This window comes from Macaca thibetana, chromosome 9 (assembly GCF_024542745.1).
Source record: "Macaca thibetana thibetana isolate TM-01 chromosome 9, ASM2454274v1, whole genome shotgun sequence".
NCBI classification, from domain to species: domain Eukaryota; kingdom Metazoa; phylum Chordata; class Mammalia; order Primates; family Cercopithecidae; genus Macaca; species Macaca thibetana.
The window spans coordinates 111,229,147-111,243,770 of NC_065586.1; the positions used below are offsets into that span (position 1 = coordinate 111,229,147).

At 34.6% G+C, this 14,624-nt stretch overlaps 1 protein-coding gene across 4 annotated transcripts in view; it reads left to right on the forward strand.

Moving 5' to 3' along the window:
• The window catches only part of ATRNL1 (attractin like 1), an 827,091-nt gene that overhangs the window by 19,811 nt on the left and 792,656 nt on the right, over positions 1–14,624 (forward strand). For all 4 annotated transcript variants that reach the window (XM_050804667.1, XM_050804668.1, XM_050804669.1 and 1 more), the window contains exons 2-3: positions 6,954–7,037; positions 8,797–8,910. In XM_050804667.1, the coding sequence (XP_050660624.1) occupies positions 6,954–7,037; positions 8,797–8,910 (198 nt within the window). The remainder of the gene's footprint in view (positions 1–6,953; positions 7,038–8,796; positions 8,911–14,624) is intronic.

Below are 14,624 nucleotides of genomic sequence, written 5' to 3' on the forward strand. Positions count from 1 at the left end.
TGGTGCCAAAACCACTCGGACCAGATTAGTTACAGATAAGAGCAGAGGTTTCAGTGGAAATTATAAACAAGTGGGATCAAGATCCTGAAGTATTTCTTTGAAGAATTGTAATAGGTGAAACATGACTTTACCACTACAATTCTGAAGACAAAGCACAATCAAAGCAATGGCTATCAGGAGGTAGAAGGGGTTCAGTCAGAGCAAAAGTAGACTTGGCCCCATGATTGTGGTTTGGCTGTGTCCCTACCCAAATCTCATCTTGAATTCTCGCGTGTTATGGGAGGGATCTGGTGGGAGGTAATTGAATCATGGGGCCAAGTGTTTCCCATGTGGTTCTCATGATAGTGAATAAGTCTCATGAGATCTGATGGTTTTATAAAGAGGAGTTCCCCTGCACAAGCTCTCTCTGCCTGCTGCCATCCATGTAAGACATGACCTGCTCATTCTTGCCTTCCACCATGATTGTGAGTCCTCCCCAGCCATGTGTAACTGTAAGTCCATTAAACCTCTTTCTTTTGTAAATTGCCCAGTCTCGGGTATGTCTTTATCAGCAGTATGAAAATGGACGCTAATACACTAATCTTAAAATGTTTTCTCAGGGCACCTGTTTTTCTTCAGTTAATAATGTAAACAAGACTGCATTGACATGGTTAAATTCACAGGACCTTCAGCTCTTTAGGGATGGACTAAATGACTGATATCATTGCTTACAAAAGCTTCTTGACTTTGATGGAACTTATGTTGAGAAATAAAGTTTATATTTTTTATTTTTATCCATTTATTTTTTCATGAACTTTTAAAGTCATCTCATAGTTATTAAAACGGCATGATACCTACATAAAAACAGACAAATTGTCCAATGGAACAGGATAGAGAGCCCAGAAATAAATTCATACATGTACAGTCCACTGATTTTCAGCAGAGGCTCGAGGAATACACATTGGGGAAAGGACAGTCTTGTCAATAAATGATTCTAAAAAACTAGGTATCCAAATGTACAAGAATGAAATTGAACCCTTATCCTTTATACAAGAATCAACTCAAAATGGATTAAAGATATAAATGGAAGATCTGAAACTAAAACTACTAGAAGGAAGTATAGGAGAAAAGCTATGACTTGGGTCTGAGCAATGACTTCTTGCATGATTCGAAAAGCACAGGCAGCAAAAGCAAAAATAGACAAATGGTATTGAATCAAAAAGCTTCTATACACCAAAGGAAATAACAGAGTGAAGAGACAACCCACACACTGAGAGAAAATATTTGCAAATCATACATCAGATAAGGGACTCATACCCAAGACATAAAAGGAACTCAAATCAATAGCAAGAAAACAAATTATCGTATTTAAACATGGGCAAAGAATCTGAATAGATATTTTTCAAAAGAAAACATACAAAAGGCCAACACATATATGAAAAAATGCTCAACATTATCGATCATCAGGGAAATGCAGATCAAAACCACAATGGGATGTCATCTCATACTTCTTAAAATGGCTCTTATAAAAAAGATGAAAGATAACAAGTGTTGGTGAGGATATGGCAAAAAGGGAACTTTTGTACACTGTTGGCAGGAAGTAAATTAGTACAACCATTTTGAAAAACAGTATGGAGGTTCGTCAAAAAACTGAAAATAGAATTACCATATGATCCAACAGTCTGGGTATATATCCAAAGGAATTGAAATCAGTATGTTGGAGAGATGTTTGTGTTCGCATGTTCATTGCAGCATTATTCATAATAGCCAATATTGGGAAACAACCTAAGTGCCCACCAAGGGATCAATGGATTAAAAAAAGAGGTATATATACATAATGAAATAGTATTCAGCCTATAAAGGGACAAAATCCTGTCATTTGTGACAACATAAATGAAACTAGAGGCCATTAGGCTATGCAAAATAAGCTAGGCTTAGAAAGACAATTATTACCTGATCTCACTTAAATGTGAAATCCAAAAATTTGAATCAATCGAAGTAGAGAGTAGAATGGTGGTTACCAGAAGCTGCGGGTGGTGGTCGGTTGGGCAGGGAAAGGAAAAATATTGGTCAAAGGGTGCAAAGTTTCAATTAGGAAGAATAAGTGTTCTGTTATTCTGTTGTTTTATTGTACAATGAAATGACTAATGTTACTAATTATGCATTGTGTATTTCATATACTACATTGCTAATAGAGTGGATTTTAAATATTTTTGCTGCAAAAAATATGTGTGTGAGGTGATGGGTACGTTAATTAGCCTGATCTGCTCAATCTGCAATATATACATGTATTGAAGCATCACATTTTACCCCATGAATATATACAATTATTATTTGTCAATAAAGATGAAATAAAAAATAAAAAGGAATAAGCTGATAAATAGTATTTTAACTAGAAAGCCTGTTTTAAAAAAGATTTTTGTGTGAAAAAGGCTTACAAAAGCCGCCCTGCATAAAGACTATCCCTGAGTGGATCTGACTATTCCTTCTAGGCTGGTTATGCCAGGACTAAACCTATATTCTGTGATAAACAGGATTTATTGTTTCAGAGATTTTGTAATATTAAAACTGTCACACTTTCTTATTTTTATAATGTGTTAAATTATATATCCATAGTCAGGATACACAACAACATCCCACTAGATTTAATTTTAGTACTGTCTAATATTTGTGCTGGTTTTCCTGCATTTATTAATGGCAAACCTTGTATTATAAACAGCCCAGCATGCTTTTAATTAAGGACTCTGCATTAGGCACTTTCAGCTAGAAAGAGATATTGACAAGGCATATGGATATGTGGCAGGCATCTAGACAAGTGATTGGCAAACTTTTTCTGTAAAGGGCCAGATAGGAGATATTTTAGGCTTTGTTGGCCAGATGGTCTCTGTTGCCAGTACTAAACTCTGTCCTTGTAGTATGTTAGCAATCTTAGATAATATTTAAACAAACTAGTGTAGTTGTGTTCCAATAAAACTTCATTTACACAAACAGACAGTAGGCTAGTAGTGTATGTAGTACTGATCTAGATGAATAAGTCAATATGGTTCTCAGTTCAAGAGGAATGATAGAAAGTTTTAAAACAGTTGTTTGAAACTTAGAATGCATTTTAGAAATAATATTAGAAATAGTAGTTATGTAAGAGCCTATTTTACTTTTTGTAGGGAGTTGAACTATGTGCTACCTAATTTCTGGAGAGCGCCACACAATTGGAATGTAAGGGTATTAGGAGTAAGAAGTAAAAAAAGGAAATAGAAAACTAGGTGTTTATTGTTAGAGTATGGTCCTGGAGTGCAAGACTTATGAATTTTAGAAGGACAGTTCTAGATTGTGAAGAGGTCCAACTTATGTAATGGGAATGCTTTGCCCAAGTGGCATGCAGGCGAAGGTTCTTGGAGTTTAAGAAGAGATCATGAAACTGCAGGAGGAGAATTGTTATTTATTACAGAAGTAGCAGGAGATTTTTCCCCTTTACACATGTCTTGGTGGTGAGAAGGAATTTTCCATTTCTTTTACCTTGATTGGTGACATCCTCCCATGCTTCCAGTGGACTGGAATTGGCAAAGAGGAAACCTTTTTGTAGTAAGTGGAGGAAAAGGTGGGCTCTTGGTAGGATCTTTAGTGCTAAGGATGAGGAATTCGGGGATTGTACTGAGTAGTTTCCTTTTAAGTTTGGGAAATTGTACTACTGAAGTTGAATAGGATGGGACAGGGAGTGTAGTTTTCAGGTACTCCTATTGTTTAGCTTAGGTGGGGAGGCATAACAGTTCCTTCACATCACTTCTTATAAGAGGAGATAAGGATTACTGTGGTAACTCCTACAATATATGTTTCTTTGGAGGAGTGGGGATATGTATTTTTAATTTTTGTGGGTACAGAGTAGGTGTATATGTTTATGGGGTATGTGGGATATTTTGATACAGTCATGCAACACATAATGATCACATCATGGAAGGTAGGGTATTTATCTCAAGCATTTAACCTTTGTGTTACAAATAATCCAATTATACTATCAGTTATTTTAAAATGTACAATTAAATTATTATTGACTATAGTCACCCTGTTGAGCTTTCAAATACTAGTCTTATTCATTCATTCATTCTATTTTTTTTGTACCTCTTAACCATCCCTACCTCCTCCTCACTTTACCACTACCCTTCCCAGCCTGTGATAACCATCTTCCTACTCTGTATCTCCATGGATTCAATTGTTTTGCTTTTAGATCCCACAAATCAGTGAGAACATACAATGTTTTTCTTTCTGTGCCTGGCTTATTTCACGAAACATAATGACATCCAGTTCCATCCATTTTGTTGCAAATGACTGAATCACACTATTTTTATGACTGAATAGTAATTGATTGTGTATATGTACCACATTTCTTTATCTGTTCATCTGTTGATGGACCCATGGGTTGCTTCCAAATCTTGGCTATTGTGAACAGAGCTAGAACAAACATGGGAGTGCATATATTTCAGTATATTGATTTCCTTTCTTTCAAGTATATACCCAAAAGTGGATTGCTGAATTGTATGTTAGTTAAATTTTAACTTTTATGAGGAACCTCCAAAGTGTTCTCCATAGTGGTTGTACTGATTTACATTCCCACCAACAGTGTAAGAGGGTTCCCTTTTCTCCATATCCTCGCCAGCATTTCTTATTACCCGTCTTTTGGATATAAGCCATTTTAACTGGGGTCAGATGGTATCTCAATTGTAGTGTTGCTTTTCATTTCTGTGATGATCAGTGATGTTGAGCACCTTTTCATACATGTGTTTGAAATTTGTATGTCTTCTTTTGAGAAATGTCTATTCAAACTTTAGCCCATTTTTAAAATTGGATTGTTGGTTTTTTTTTTCCTGTTGAGTTGTTTTGAGCACCCTATATATTCTGGTTATTAATCCTTTGTCAGATGGGTAGTTTGTAAATATTTTCTTCCATTCTGTGGGTTGTCTCTTCATGTTGCTGTTTCCTTTGCTGTGCAGAAGCTTTTTAACTTTATGTGATCCCATTTGTCCATTTTTGCTTTGGTTGTCTGTGCTTGTGGGTTATTCCTCAAGAAATCTTTGCCCAGTCCAATATCCTGGAGAGTTTCCCCAGTGTTTTCTTGTCGTAGTTTCATATGCTTAATTGTCTTTTATTATGCTAGACATTTTATTTCAAAATTACTGATAGAAATAATTTGAGGCCCAGGATAATGTTATCTTTCTTTAGAGAGTATCATGTATCTTCTGTTAGGATACTTGGCATATTGGCAGTTCTAGCAGCACCATAAGCCGATTTTAAGACTTGGGAGTTTTCTGTTGCTCAGTTGACTCATAGCTAACCTATAGTTGAGGTAAAGGCTGGTTAACTTCTGGTATACCATTTTTTAATAGCAAGTCATTATGTCCCAAGTCAAAGTGCCCTGTTGTTTCTTTGAGCCCCTATGTTTTGTGGGTTGTTGCTTCCAACTTTTGTCCTCCTCTCTCCTTGAGGCTACCAAGTGCACTCTCAATCTTTTGGCAGTCTCTTCTAAATAAGCAGATCTCTCAGAACAAAAGCATCTCTGAATGCCTGCCTCCTCTTAAAGAATTTGCAACTTCTGGATCTTGGCTTCGTACATTTTATCATTTTTTTACTTGTAAGATTTAAAAATTGTCCTTTAACTTTCAGTGGAGAGTTTTTCTGAATTACTGTACTTGGTATTAATATTATTGGAAGTGAAAAATCAGGGCAAGTTATTTAACTTGTTACTTAAAATGTGCTTCAGACTTCTCATCTATAACATGGAGTTACTAATTACTTACTATCTTATAGGGTTTTTGAGATTCTTAAATGGGACAACACATTGTGTGTTTATAGTGGTACCTGACATGTAGAAAATGCTCGTTATTATTACGTTTATTTGAGAATATAGGAATTTGTTTGTTGCTCTTCAAAGATTTTCTAAGCATCAATTAGCTACTTTATTACTGAAGTAATTTGCAGGGATTATGAAAGACATGCAGATGACATTAACACTGACATTTCTGTCAACCCTGATTTAGGTAAATTAAAGTTTTTCCCCCCTAATGTATTTAAGGCTCTATACTATAAGGCACATTTAATTTTATCTAAAAGTTGATAATGGTCCTGATATATATATGTGTGTGTGTATAGGTATGTTTATGTGAATATGTAAAAACTGATTAGCTGTGATGTGTGTGTATATGCATATATAAGTATAGTATATAAATGTTAAATGGGAAGACATTTTAATTACTTAAAATATGGTCTCTTGATAAAATAATTGGGCTAGAAGTAAGAAAAACAATGAAATAGAATTGAGATTTTTGTTTTAAATATTTTTAATTTCTGAAAATCGAGAGTTTTTCCAAATATCTTTTTCTTTTTATCCATAAAATAGAAGATACAATTTTTTTTTTATTTGTCCTGTTTTAAAAATTGAGTTCTTGGACTAGATGTAATGTAGACAGGAGAAAATGATAATAAAAAATATATTTATAGCAGAACTCTTTTTAAAGTTTGGTGACACCTAGTTTAGCAATACCAGTGCATGAGGAAAAATATAGCTTACATGGTAATTCCCCAAAATGGGACATATGTATACTGTTTCTCTATTCTGTAGGTTTGTATTTGATATTCTTTCTTCTGCCTCAACCTAATTTTTGTGCAGATGAAGTTTAACTTATTCTGTTTTGCATCAACATTGAATCCTTCAGTACCATGTTCAGTCTTTCAGTGCCTTTTTTCGCTTCGTAAATTGAAATGGTCATGATATATTAAGGTTTAAAGAAATCCAAAATAAGTATCTTTTGAGATGCAGAGAAAAATACAGCACTTTGAAATTTTCCAAAGTTGTAAATAAATCCTCCTTTTTGAAAATTGTTATGTCCCATTCCTTTGCCTTAATGACTTTTAAATTTTCTTATCCTGCTATATGTCTTACAGTTAGTTTAAGGTAATTATTTTCATTATTTTGTTTTCTCTTCCAGGTTAACAGAACCTTCTGGATATTTAACAGATGGCCCAATTAACTATAAATATAAAACTAAATGTACATGGCTCATTGAAGGCTAGTAAGTATATAGTCTGGGTCAAATTAATGTATTTTATTCTTAAATGATAAAGGTGATCATATTAATGTCAAAGCATTAAAGTATAATTACTTTGTCATTTAGTTTATTTGTTTATTATTAGATAATATTTACAACTTCTAGACATCACATTTAATGTAAATTAGACTACCTCTTCACTTGTGACAATAGTTTAATTTTTATATATATTTTGTTTTTGAGTTATACTACTGTGGTATTAAATTAAGTAGGCATTTTTTGGGTTTATTTTGAACATCTTGTTATGAAATTTGAAGACTTCATAGAAATTATAAAAATATTTCATGCTGAGTTATGCTATTGATATAATTTAGCATTTTAGTTTTTTTTTTTTTTTTTTTTTTTTTTTGAGACGGAGTCTCGCTCTGTCGCCCAGGCTGGAGTGCAGTGGCCGGATCTCAGCTCACTACAAGCTCCGCCTCCCGAGTTTACGCCATTCTCCTACCTCAGCCTCCTGAGTAGCTGGGACTACATTAGCTGGGACTACGCCCGGCTAGTTTTTTGTATTTTTTAGTAGAGGCGGGGTTTCACCGTGTTAGCCAGGATGATCTCGGTCTCCTGACCTCGTGATCCGCCCGTCTCGGCCTTCCAAAGTGCTGGGATTACAGGCTTGAGCCACCGCGCCCGGCCGCATTTTAGTTCTAAGAGTATTTTTAAAAGAACATTTTGTAGAAGAGAGAGTTAATTATTCATTTAGAGGTATTTTCAGTAATTAGGGCTTGAAACAGAATCTATCTATTTAAGTGTATTGTGAGTGGAGCATAAAAGAATAGATATGAATTATTTTTGAACTGTTTTATAATTTCTAAAGAGTATATTTGGAAAATTTTTTATTTAAATTTTTCTAACTTAAACGCTGTTCATTCTCTGCTGTGCACCTATAGTTAAATTTTATTTGTCAACATTATATCACATTGAGAATTTTGATTAAAATTTAAATAGTTTTTTAGTGCCTCCATTTAAGGGTTCTGTAAAAATAAGAATAGTGGCTTCTTGAGTGTTGATTTTTAAAAATCAACTTTATTTAAGTACCATCTGCATACAACAAAATGCACCCATTTTAAGTGTACAGTTCCACAAGGTTTCAGTGATGTATACAGTTCTATGTAACCTCTACCTTAAATCAAGACATAGAATTTTTTCTTATTTTTTGAGACAGAGTCTCACTCTGTTACCCAAGCTGGAGTGCAGTGTTGTGATCTCGGCTCACTGCAGCCTCTGCCTCCTGAGTTCAAACAGTTCTCCTGCCTCAGCCTCCCGAGTAGCTGGGACTTCTGGCGTGTGCTGCCATGCCCAGCTAATTTTTGTATTTTCAGTAGAGACAGGTTTACCATGTTGGCCAGGATGGTCTTGATCTCCTGACCTCGTGATCCACCTGCCTTGGCCTCCCAAAGTGCTGGGATTGCAGGCAAGAGCCACCGCGCTTGGCTGAACATTTTTTATTGACTACATTTTAAGAAAATAATGATACATACATATGTCCTGTTAATAGATTTTGAAAGTTACATTTTATTTGTACAAATTAGATATGATGGCTTATCAATCTTTCACCCTGATGATATAAGGATTTATAGCAAAATTATCTGTAAACATTTCTAATAAAATAGCGTATCTAAAGTTTCTTCACTTTGTGCTTTGTATATTTATATAATAAATATTATGTATTTATTCACTCTGTGCTTTGTATATTTTTATTTTAAAAATATTTCATATTCATTTTCAGTCCAAATGCAGTGTTAAGATTAAGATTCAATCATTTTGCTACAGAATGTAGCTGGGATCATATGTATGTTTATGATGGAGATTCAATATATGCACCTTTAATAGCTGTACTTAGGTGAGTAATTATATTTAATCAGTTGCAGAAAAGTGACTGTATAATTCCTTAACTTTAAATATATATTGATATGTACTGCAAAATAAATTTAGTAAAGGTATTGATAGTTACATTTCACAGATGATTATAATACTTTGTTATTTGCTGTAACTGTCAATTTAGGTAATAATTATGTAAATATTGATATAACACATAAGTACTATATTGGAAATATAGATTTCTTTCTAAATATTTTTTATTCTCATTGTATTTAGTTTATTCTTTTAAAGTGGATTGAATATGTTTTCAGAACTATCTATTTGGATATATTAGAGTGAGTTCCAGCTGACAAATGAATAGACGTTTTTTTTTTTCAATAGTTGTCTTTTTATTTTAGTGAAATGGTAAAATTTTAAATTCTGCATAAAAGAGTTAAGTTACGCTTTGTGCAATGGTTAATAAAGATGGAGTTTCTACCAATTCTGAAAATACGAGAATTTTGTTTGCTTCAAAATATTTTATTGTTAGTAGTATGGTAGATTATTAATTTTAAAATTATAGCATTGTATCAATTTAAAAATCTTATGTATGTTTACATTATTATAAAAAGTTTCATGAATAGGAGAAAATCTATTAGACACAGAAAAAATTATGAACATGTAGTATAGATTTTGTATACAATTTAACATGATTGTTAAGTTACTCATATTATTTACTTTTGCTATTTATACAATATCTCTTATATGTTCTGTCGTTGAAAATTTAAGTATGGATAAAAGCTTATTGGTCCCTTCAAAATTTTTTCTTTCCAATTTTTCTTTTTACTTTTCATGTGGCAAATGTTCTATTTCATTCCATTCTAATACCTTTTATTTTGTTCTATTTTATCAGGAATGTGAATTATTATTTTGGACAAAAATGTAAGGACTTGTATTTCCTTAGGAGCTTAGGTACTTTTTCTGTGATATTGCTATTGCTTAAATTTTTGAGTTGTTTGAACATTAGAAAAGGGATAGCCATAAGCAGTCCTTCATCTAAGGACAATAGAGAGAAAATAGAGTGGAGCCTTGCAAATAATTAGGTTGTAAGACAATTTATTGTAACAATTAAATTTGATCCTCAGTTCATACATTTATTTTTAGCAATTTAAACATCACTTTGCTATCTTAACTCTATTTTTATGATACCGTTGGCTGACCATCATTTAGGTGTGTGCCTGTTCATTTGTTTATCTAGTAATTCTAATTACTTTGTATTAATACTCATCCATTAGCATTCTTACCAACACTTTCTTGTTACTAAAGGAAGATAATTAGCAGGTGGGATTTAGTATATGGCTGTGAAGATGGAATTAGTGATTTCTCATTAGCAAGTGTTCTTGTTAGCCCTCCTAAGGGAAATGGAAAACTCATGTTTATTGATATTGAATATCCACTTGATGTTAAGCACTAGGCTAGGCAGTTTAAATGTCATCTAATCCTCACAAAGATCTTGTTGGGGAAGTACTAAGTACTATTATCCCCATTTTACAGTTGAGAAAATTGACATTCGAGAAGTTATTTGCTTCTAATAGATGGTAGAGCTAGGATTAGGACTTGAATTTCAATCTCCTGATTTAAAAGCGTATGCTGTTTGTACTCATCTTGCTAAGAATTCAGAATCTAATATGTTTGAATTATTTCAATTGTATAAATATTTATTACTCAACACTTAATTCCAGAGACTGTCACAGGCTTAGAGTACATAGTAAGGAAGAAGGCATAGCTATTGCAGTGACCTTAGATACCAACTACCTGCAGTTGGGCTAGAACAGATTTCCGAGGTTAAGAGCACAGTCCTCTACAACAAGGGTCTCCTCTCCACCCCAGATCCCCTTACCAGTCCTTGGCCTGTTACGAACAGGGCTACACAGTAGGAAGTGAGTGGCAGGCAAGTGAGCAAAGCTTCATCTTTATTTACAGCTGCCCTCATTGCTTGCATTACTGCCTGAGCTCCGCCTCCTGTCAGATCAGCGGCGGCATCAGATTCTCATAGGAGTACAGGCCCTGTTGTGAACTGCGCATGTGAGGGATCTAGGTTGCTCATTCCTTGTGAGGATCTAATGCCTGATGATCTGTCACTGTCTCCCATCACCCCTAGATGGGATCATCTAGTTGCAGGAAATCAAGCTCAGGGCTTCCACTGATTCTACATTATGGTGGGTTGTATAATTATTTCATTACATATTACAATGTAATAATAATAGAAATAAAGTGCATAATAAACGTAATGTGCTTGAATTATCCCAAAATCATCCTCCCCCTGGTCTGTGCAAATTTTGTCTTCCATTAAACTGGTCCCTGGTTCCAAAAAGGTTGGGGACTGCTGCTCTATAACACTGCTGTCGTTTCAGACAATAGCTGCAAGCTTGGTGGTCCCCACCTACCATGACCATCTGGCTACATATTTAGGGGCTCCTACTCTCTCCAAAAATTTTGTAATTCACTAGAATTATCATAGACCTCAGGAAAGTTCTACACTTATGACTATAGTTTTATCATAAAGGATAGAAATCAGAGCCAGCCAAATAAAGAGATGCATAGAGTGAGGTCTAGGAGGATCATAAATGCAAAGCTTCTGGGTCCTCAGAATGTGTTAGCCACCCAGTACATCAACATGTATCACCAACAAGGAAGCTCATCTGAGCTTCAGGTGTCCAGAGTTTTATTGAAGTTTCATTATGTACCCATGAGTGATTGAATCATTGGCCATGAGACTGAACTCAAATCTCTAGCCCCTCCCATCCCCTTCTCTCTTGGGAAGTTAGGCTAATACCATATGGCGCCAACACTTCCATCACATGGTTAGTGTTTCTGGAGTGGCCATCCCCTATTCTCAATTATATCTTTAGCTTAAATTAATTAGGGGCCCACCATGAGTGACCTCATTAGCATAAATTTTCAGGGCTCACCGTGAATAGGAAGATACTCCTATCACTCAGGAAATTTCAAGAATTTAGAGGTTATATCCCAAGAACTGGGGACAAAAGCCAGCCAATTCTTTAGTATGCAGTAGTCCTGCATTAGTGGGGGTATGTAAACAGATTTTTCACACAGCCTAGTTAATGTTACAGTCAGGTTATGAAAGTACTACATAATTTCAAAATAATCCTTCATGTTGACTTTCATCATAAGTAAAAGAATGAAGTAGGAGGGTCAAGTAGGACATTCTAGAGAGAGAAAAGCATATATACAAAGGTATAGACACATTAAAGAGCATTATATTTTAGTGCAATAGTAAAAAGTTTTGAGTAACTTTATTGTAGGAAATGTGAAGGATACGTAGGAGTCTCATTCCTCCAAAACAGCAATCAGTGACATTTACTTAGTGCTCCTTTTGTGCCAGACAATGTGCAGGAGTTCTTTATGAGCATTAGTTTATTTAATCCTCAAAGTAACCTTTAGGTAGGTATTAATATTGCAATTTTACAAATGCAGAATTGAGACAGAATTGAGATTTTCTGTGAGTGGCCCAAAGGTTGCCTAGCTAGTAAGTCAGAAAATGAATCTAGGTTATGTAATTGTAGATCCTAATCCCTTAATCACTCTAATACTGCTTTCTTGTACACCACACTAAAGAAGTTGGACTTTTATTCTGTAGGCAAGACTTTTTAGAATGTGGAGAATGAATGGGAATGGAGAAGTGTTATTTTTTTTCACTGTGTGCCGGACAATTGTGTGTTGGATGTTGTGTTTGGAAAATCATATACAGTAATAATTTGAGGCCTAGAAAGATTATATTCTTGCAGAGACTACCTGGGGACAATAGCAATCCATATTCAATTCAATCCAAACTCAGATATTGGGGTGATTCATACCTCAGCTGCAGTGCAGTCCTTTGGAGGGCCTAACTTTAGGTAGTTTGCTTTTACTTCCAACCATTGAAATCTCAGTTCAACATGAAGGCCCTGGGTTTCACTTGTTGTTTCCCTTACTCTGTGAAATCCTTGAAATCCTTACCACGCAGTTTTTTTTTAGCCCCTCAAGTCTTACCTCCAGCCTTGAAATCAGCAAATGCCAATAGTGTAAGTGGCCTCAATGCCTGGGCAGGCCTTCAAGCTGATTTTTTTGTTTTTATATAATTTGTCATTTTACTAGACTTCAGTTGGTCCAAATTTCCTGGTGTATTATACAATAAGTAGAAACTCTCTTTTATTTATTGTTTTTAAAATATTTGTAAAAAAAAAAAAAAAAACCAAACAGATCTATTCTTTTTTGTTTGTTTGTTTGTTTTTTTGAGATGGAGTCTTGCTTTTCACCAGGCTGGAGTGCAGTGGTGTGATCTTGGCTCACTGCAACCCCCTCCTCTCGGGTTCAAGCGATTCTCCTGCCCCAGCCTCCCCAGTAGCTGGTACTACAGGCGTGTGCCACTACGCCCACCTGATTTTTTTTTGTATTTTTAGTAGAGATGGGGTTTCATTGTGTTGGCCAGGATGGTCTCAATCTCTTGACCTCATGATCTGCCCGCCTCCGCCTCCGCCTCCCAGAGTGCTGGGATTACAAGCGTAAGCCACTGCACCCAGCCCAGACCTATTCTTTTTATCACTTTCAGAGAGCTCTCAGAGACTAGCTGTATCTATTATAAAGATCTATTATTTTTAGTAATACCTTTATATAATTTTATTACAATGAACAATATGTATGTATAACGAAGACTGGTGTCATAGGGTTTGTATTATTTTGAGAGTCTCATTTTAAAATCATTTGTTGCTTCACAAACATAACCTAGTAGATGTAATAATAATTACTAAAGCGTTAAATCAAGAATTGATTACTTTTTAACTTGTCTTTGAGAATGTATTTTCCAAATAAATTATTTGACTATAGTATTTCATTTATGTGTCAAATATGATTTGAATGGGGGAATTCAGTTCTTAGCGGTACCTAGACATAATTTTAACTCTTTCTAAAGGAATTCACTGTGTCGAGTTATGTAATTTGTTTGTTAGCAGCCTCTTTTCTTTCACCTATTGCATGTTTTCATAGATTTAGAGAGGCTAGAACATAAAACTAAATGAAGATAGGTAATTTTTCTCATGAACAAGTAGTCTTAAAACGAAGTACAAGTTACTAGTTTAAAACTATTTTGTACATTTATATCTCCCCCACCCCAAATTTTTGTTTGTGTGCTTATGGGCTTATGTGAGCAATATTCGTTTTGGAATAGTAATATAATAGTAATATATTAATGCAATTTGCATAGGTATGCAAAATTAGAAAAACATAAAAGCATGTATTTTTAAATTTTTAAAAATATTTAATTTTAAATCACCTAGATAAATGTATTGGAAATGTACAGCTATAATTAGAATGTAATTGTAATTGCTTACCTGATGTAGAGTGTCTTCAGCTTCATCGGATTTTTAAACCAATCAGAATAAGTAAAGGTACAGGGTCACTTATTAGAGTAGCCAGGTGACTTTAAGTGAAGTTTTATATGAATTAAGGGAAAGAGTACCCTGTAGTGTTATGACAGGATGGATAGCAGGACAAAAAGGAGAAAGGAGACATTGCCTTACAAATAATGAGAAGAAAAAAAATGGGGTACAGTGGCATGAGAGTAGATTTTAGTGTATTGGCAGCAGTAGTAGAACTAATTTAATGAGAAATGGAGAGGAACTTCTTTCAGATTTATTCTGCTTTTAGTTGCCCATTCTGATGTACAAGCATTTCTGATCCTGGTAAGAATATTTCTGA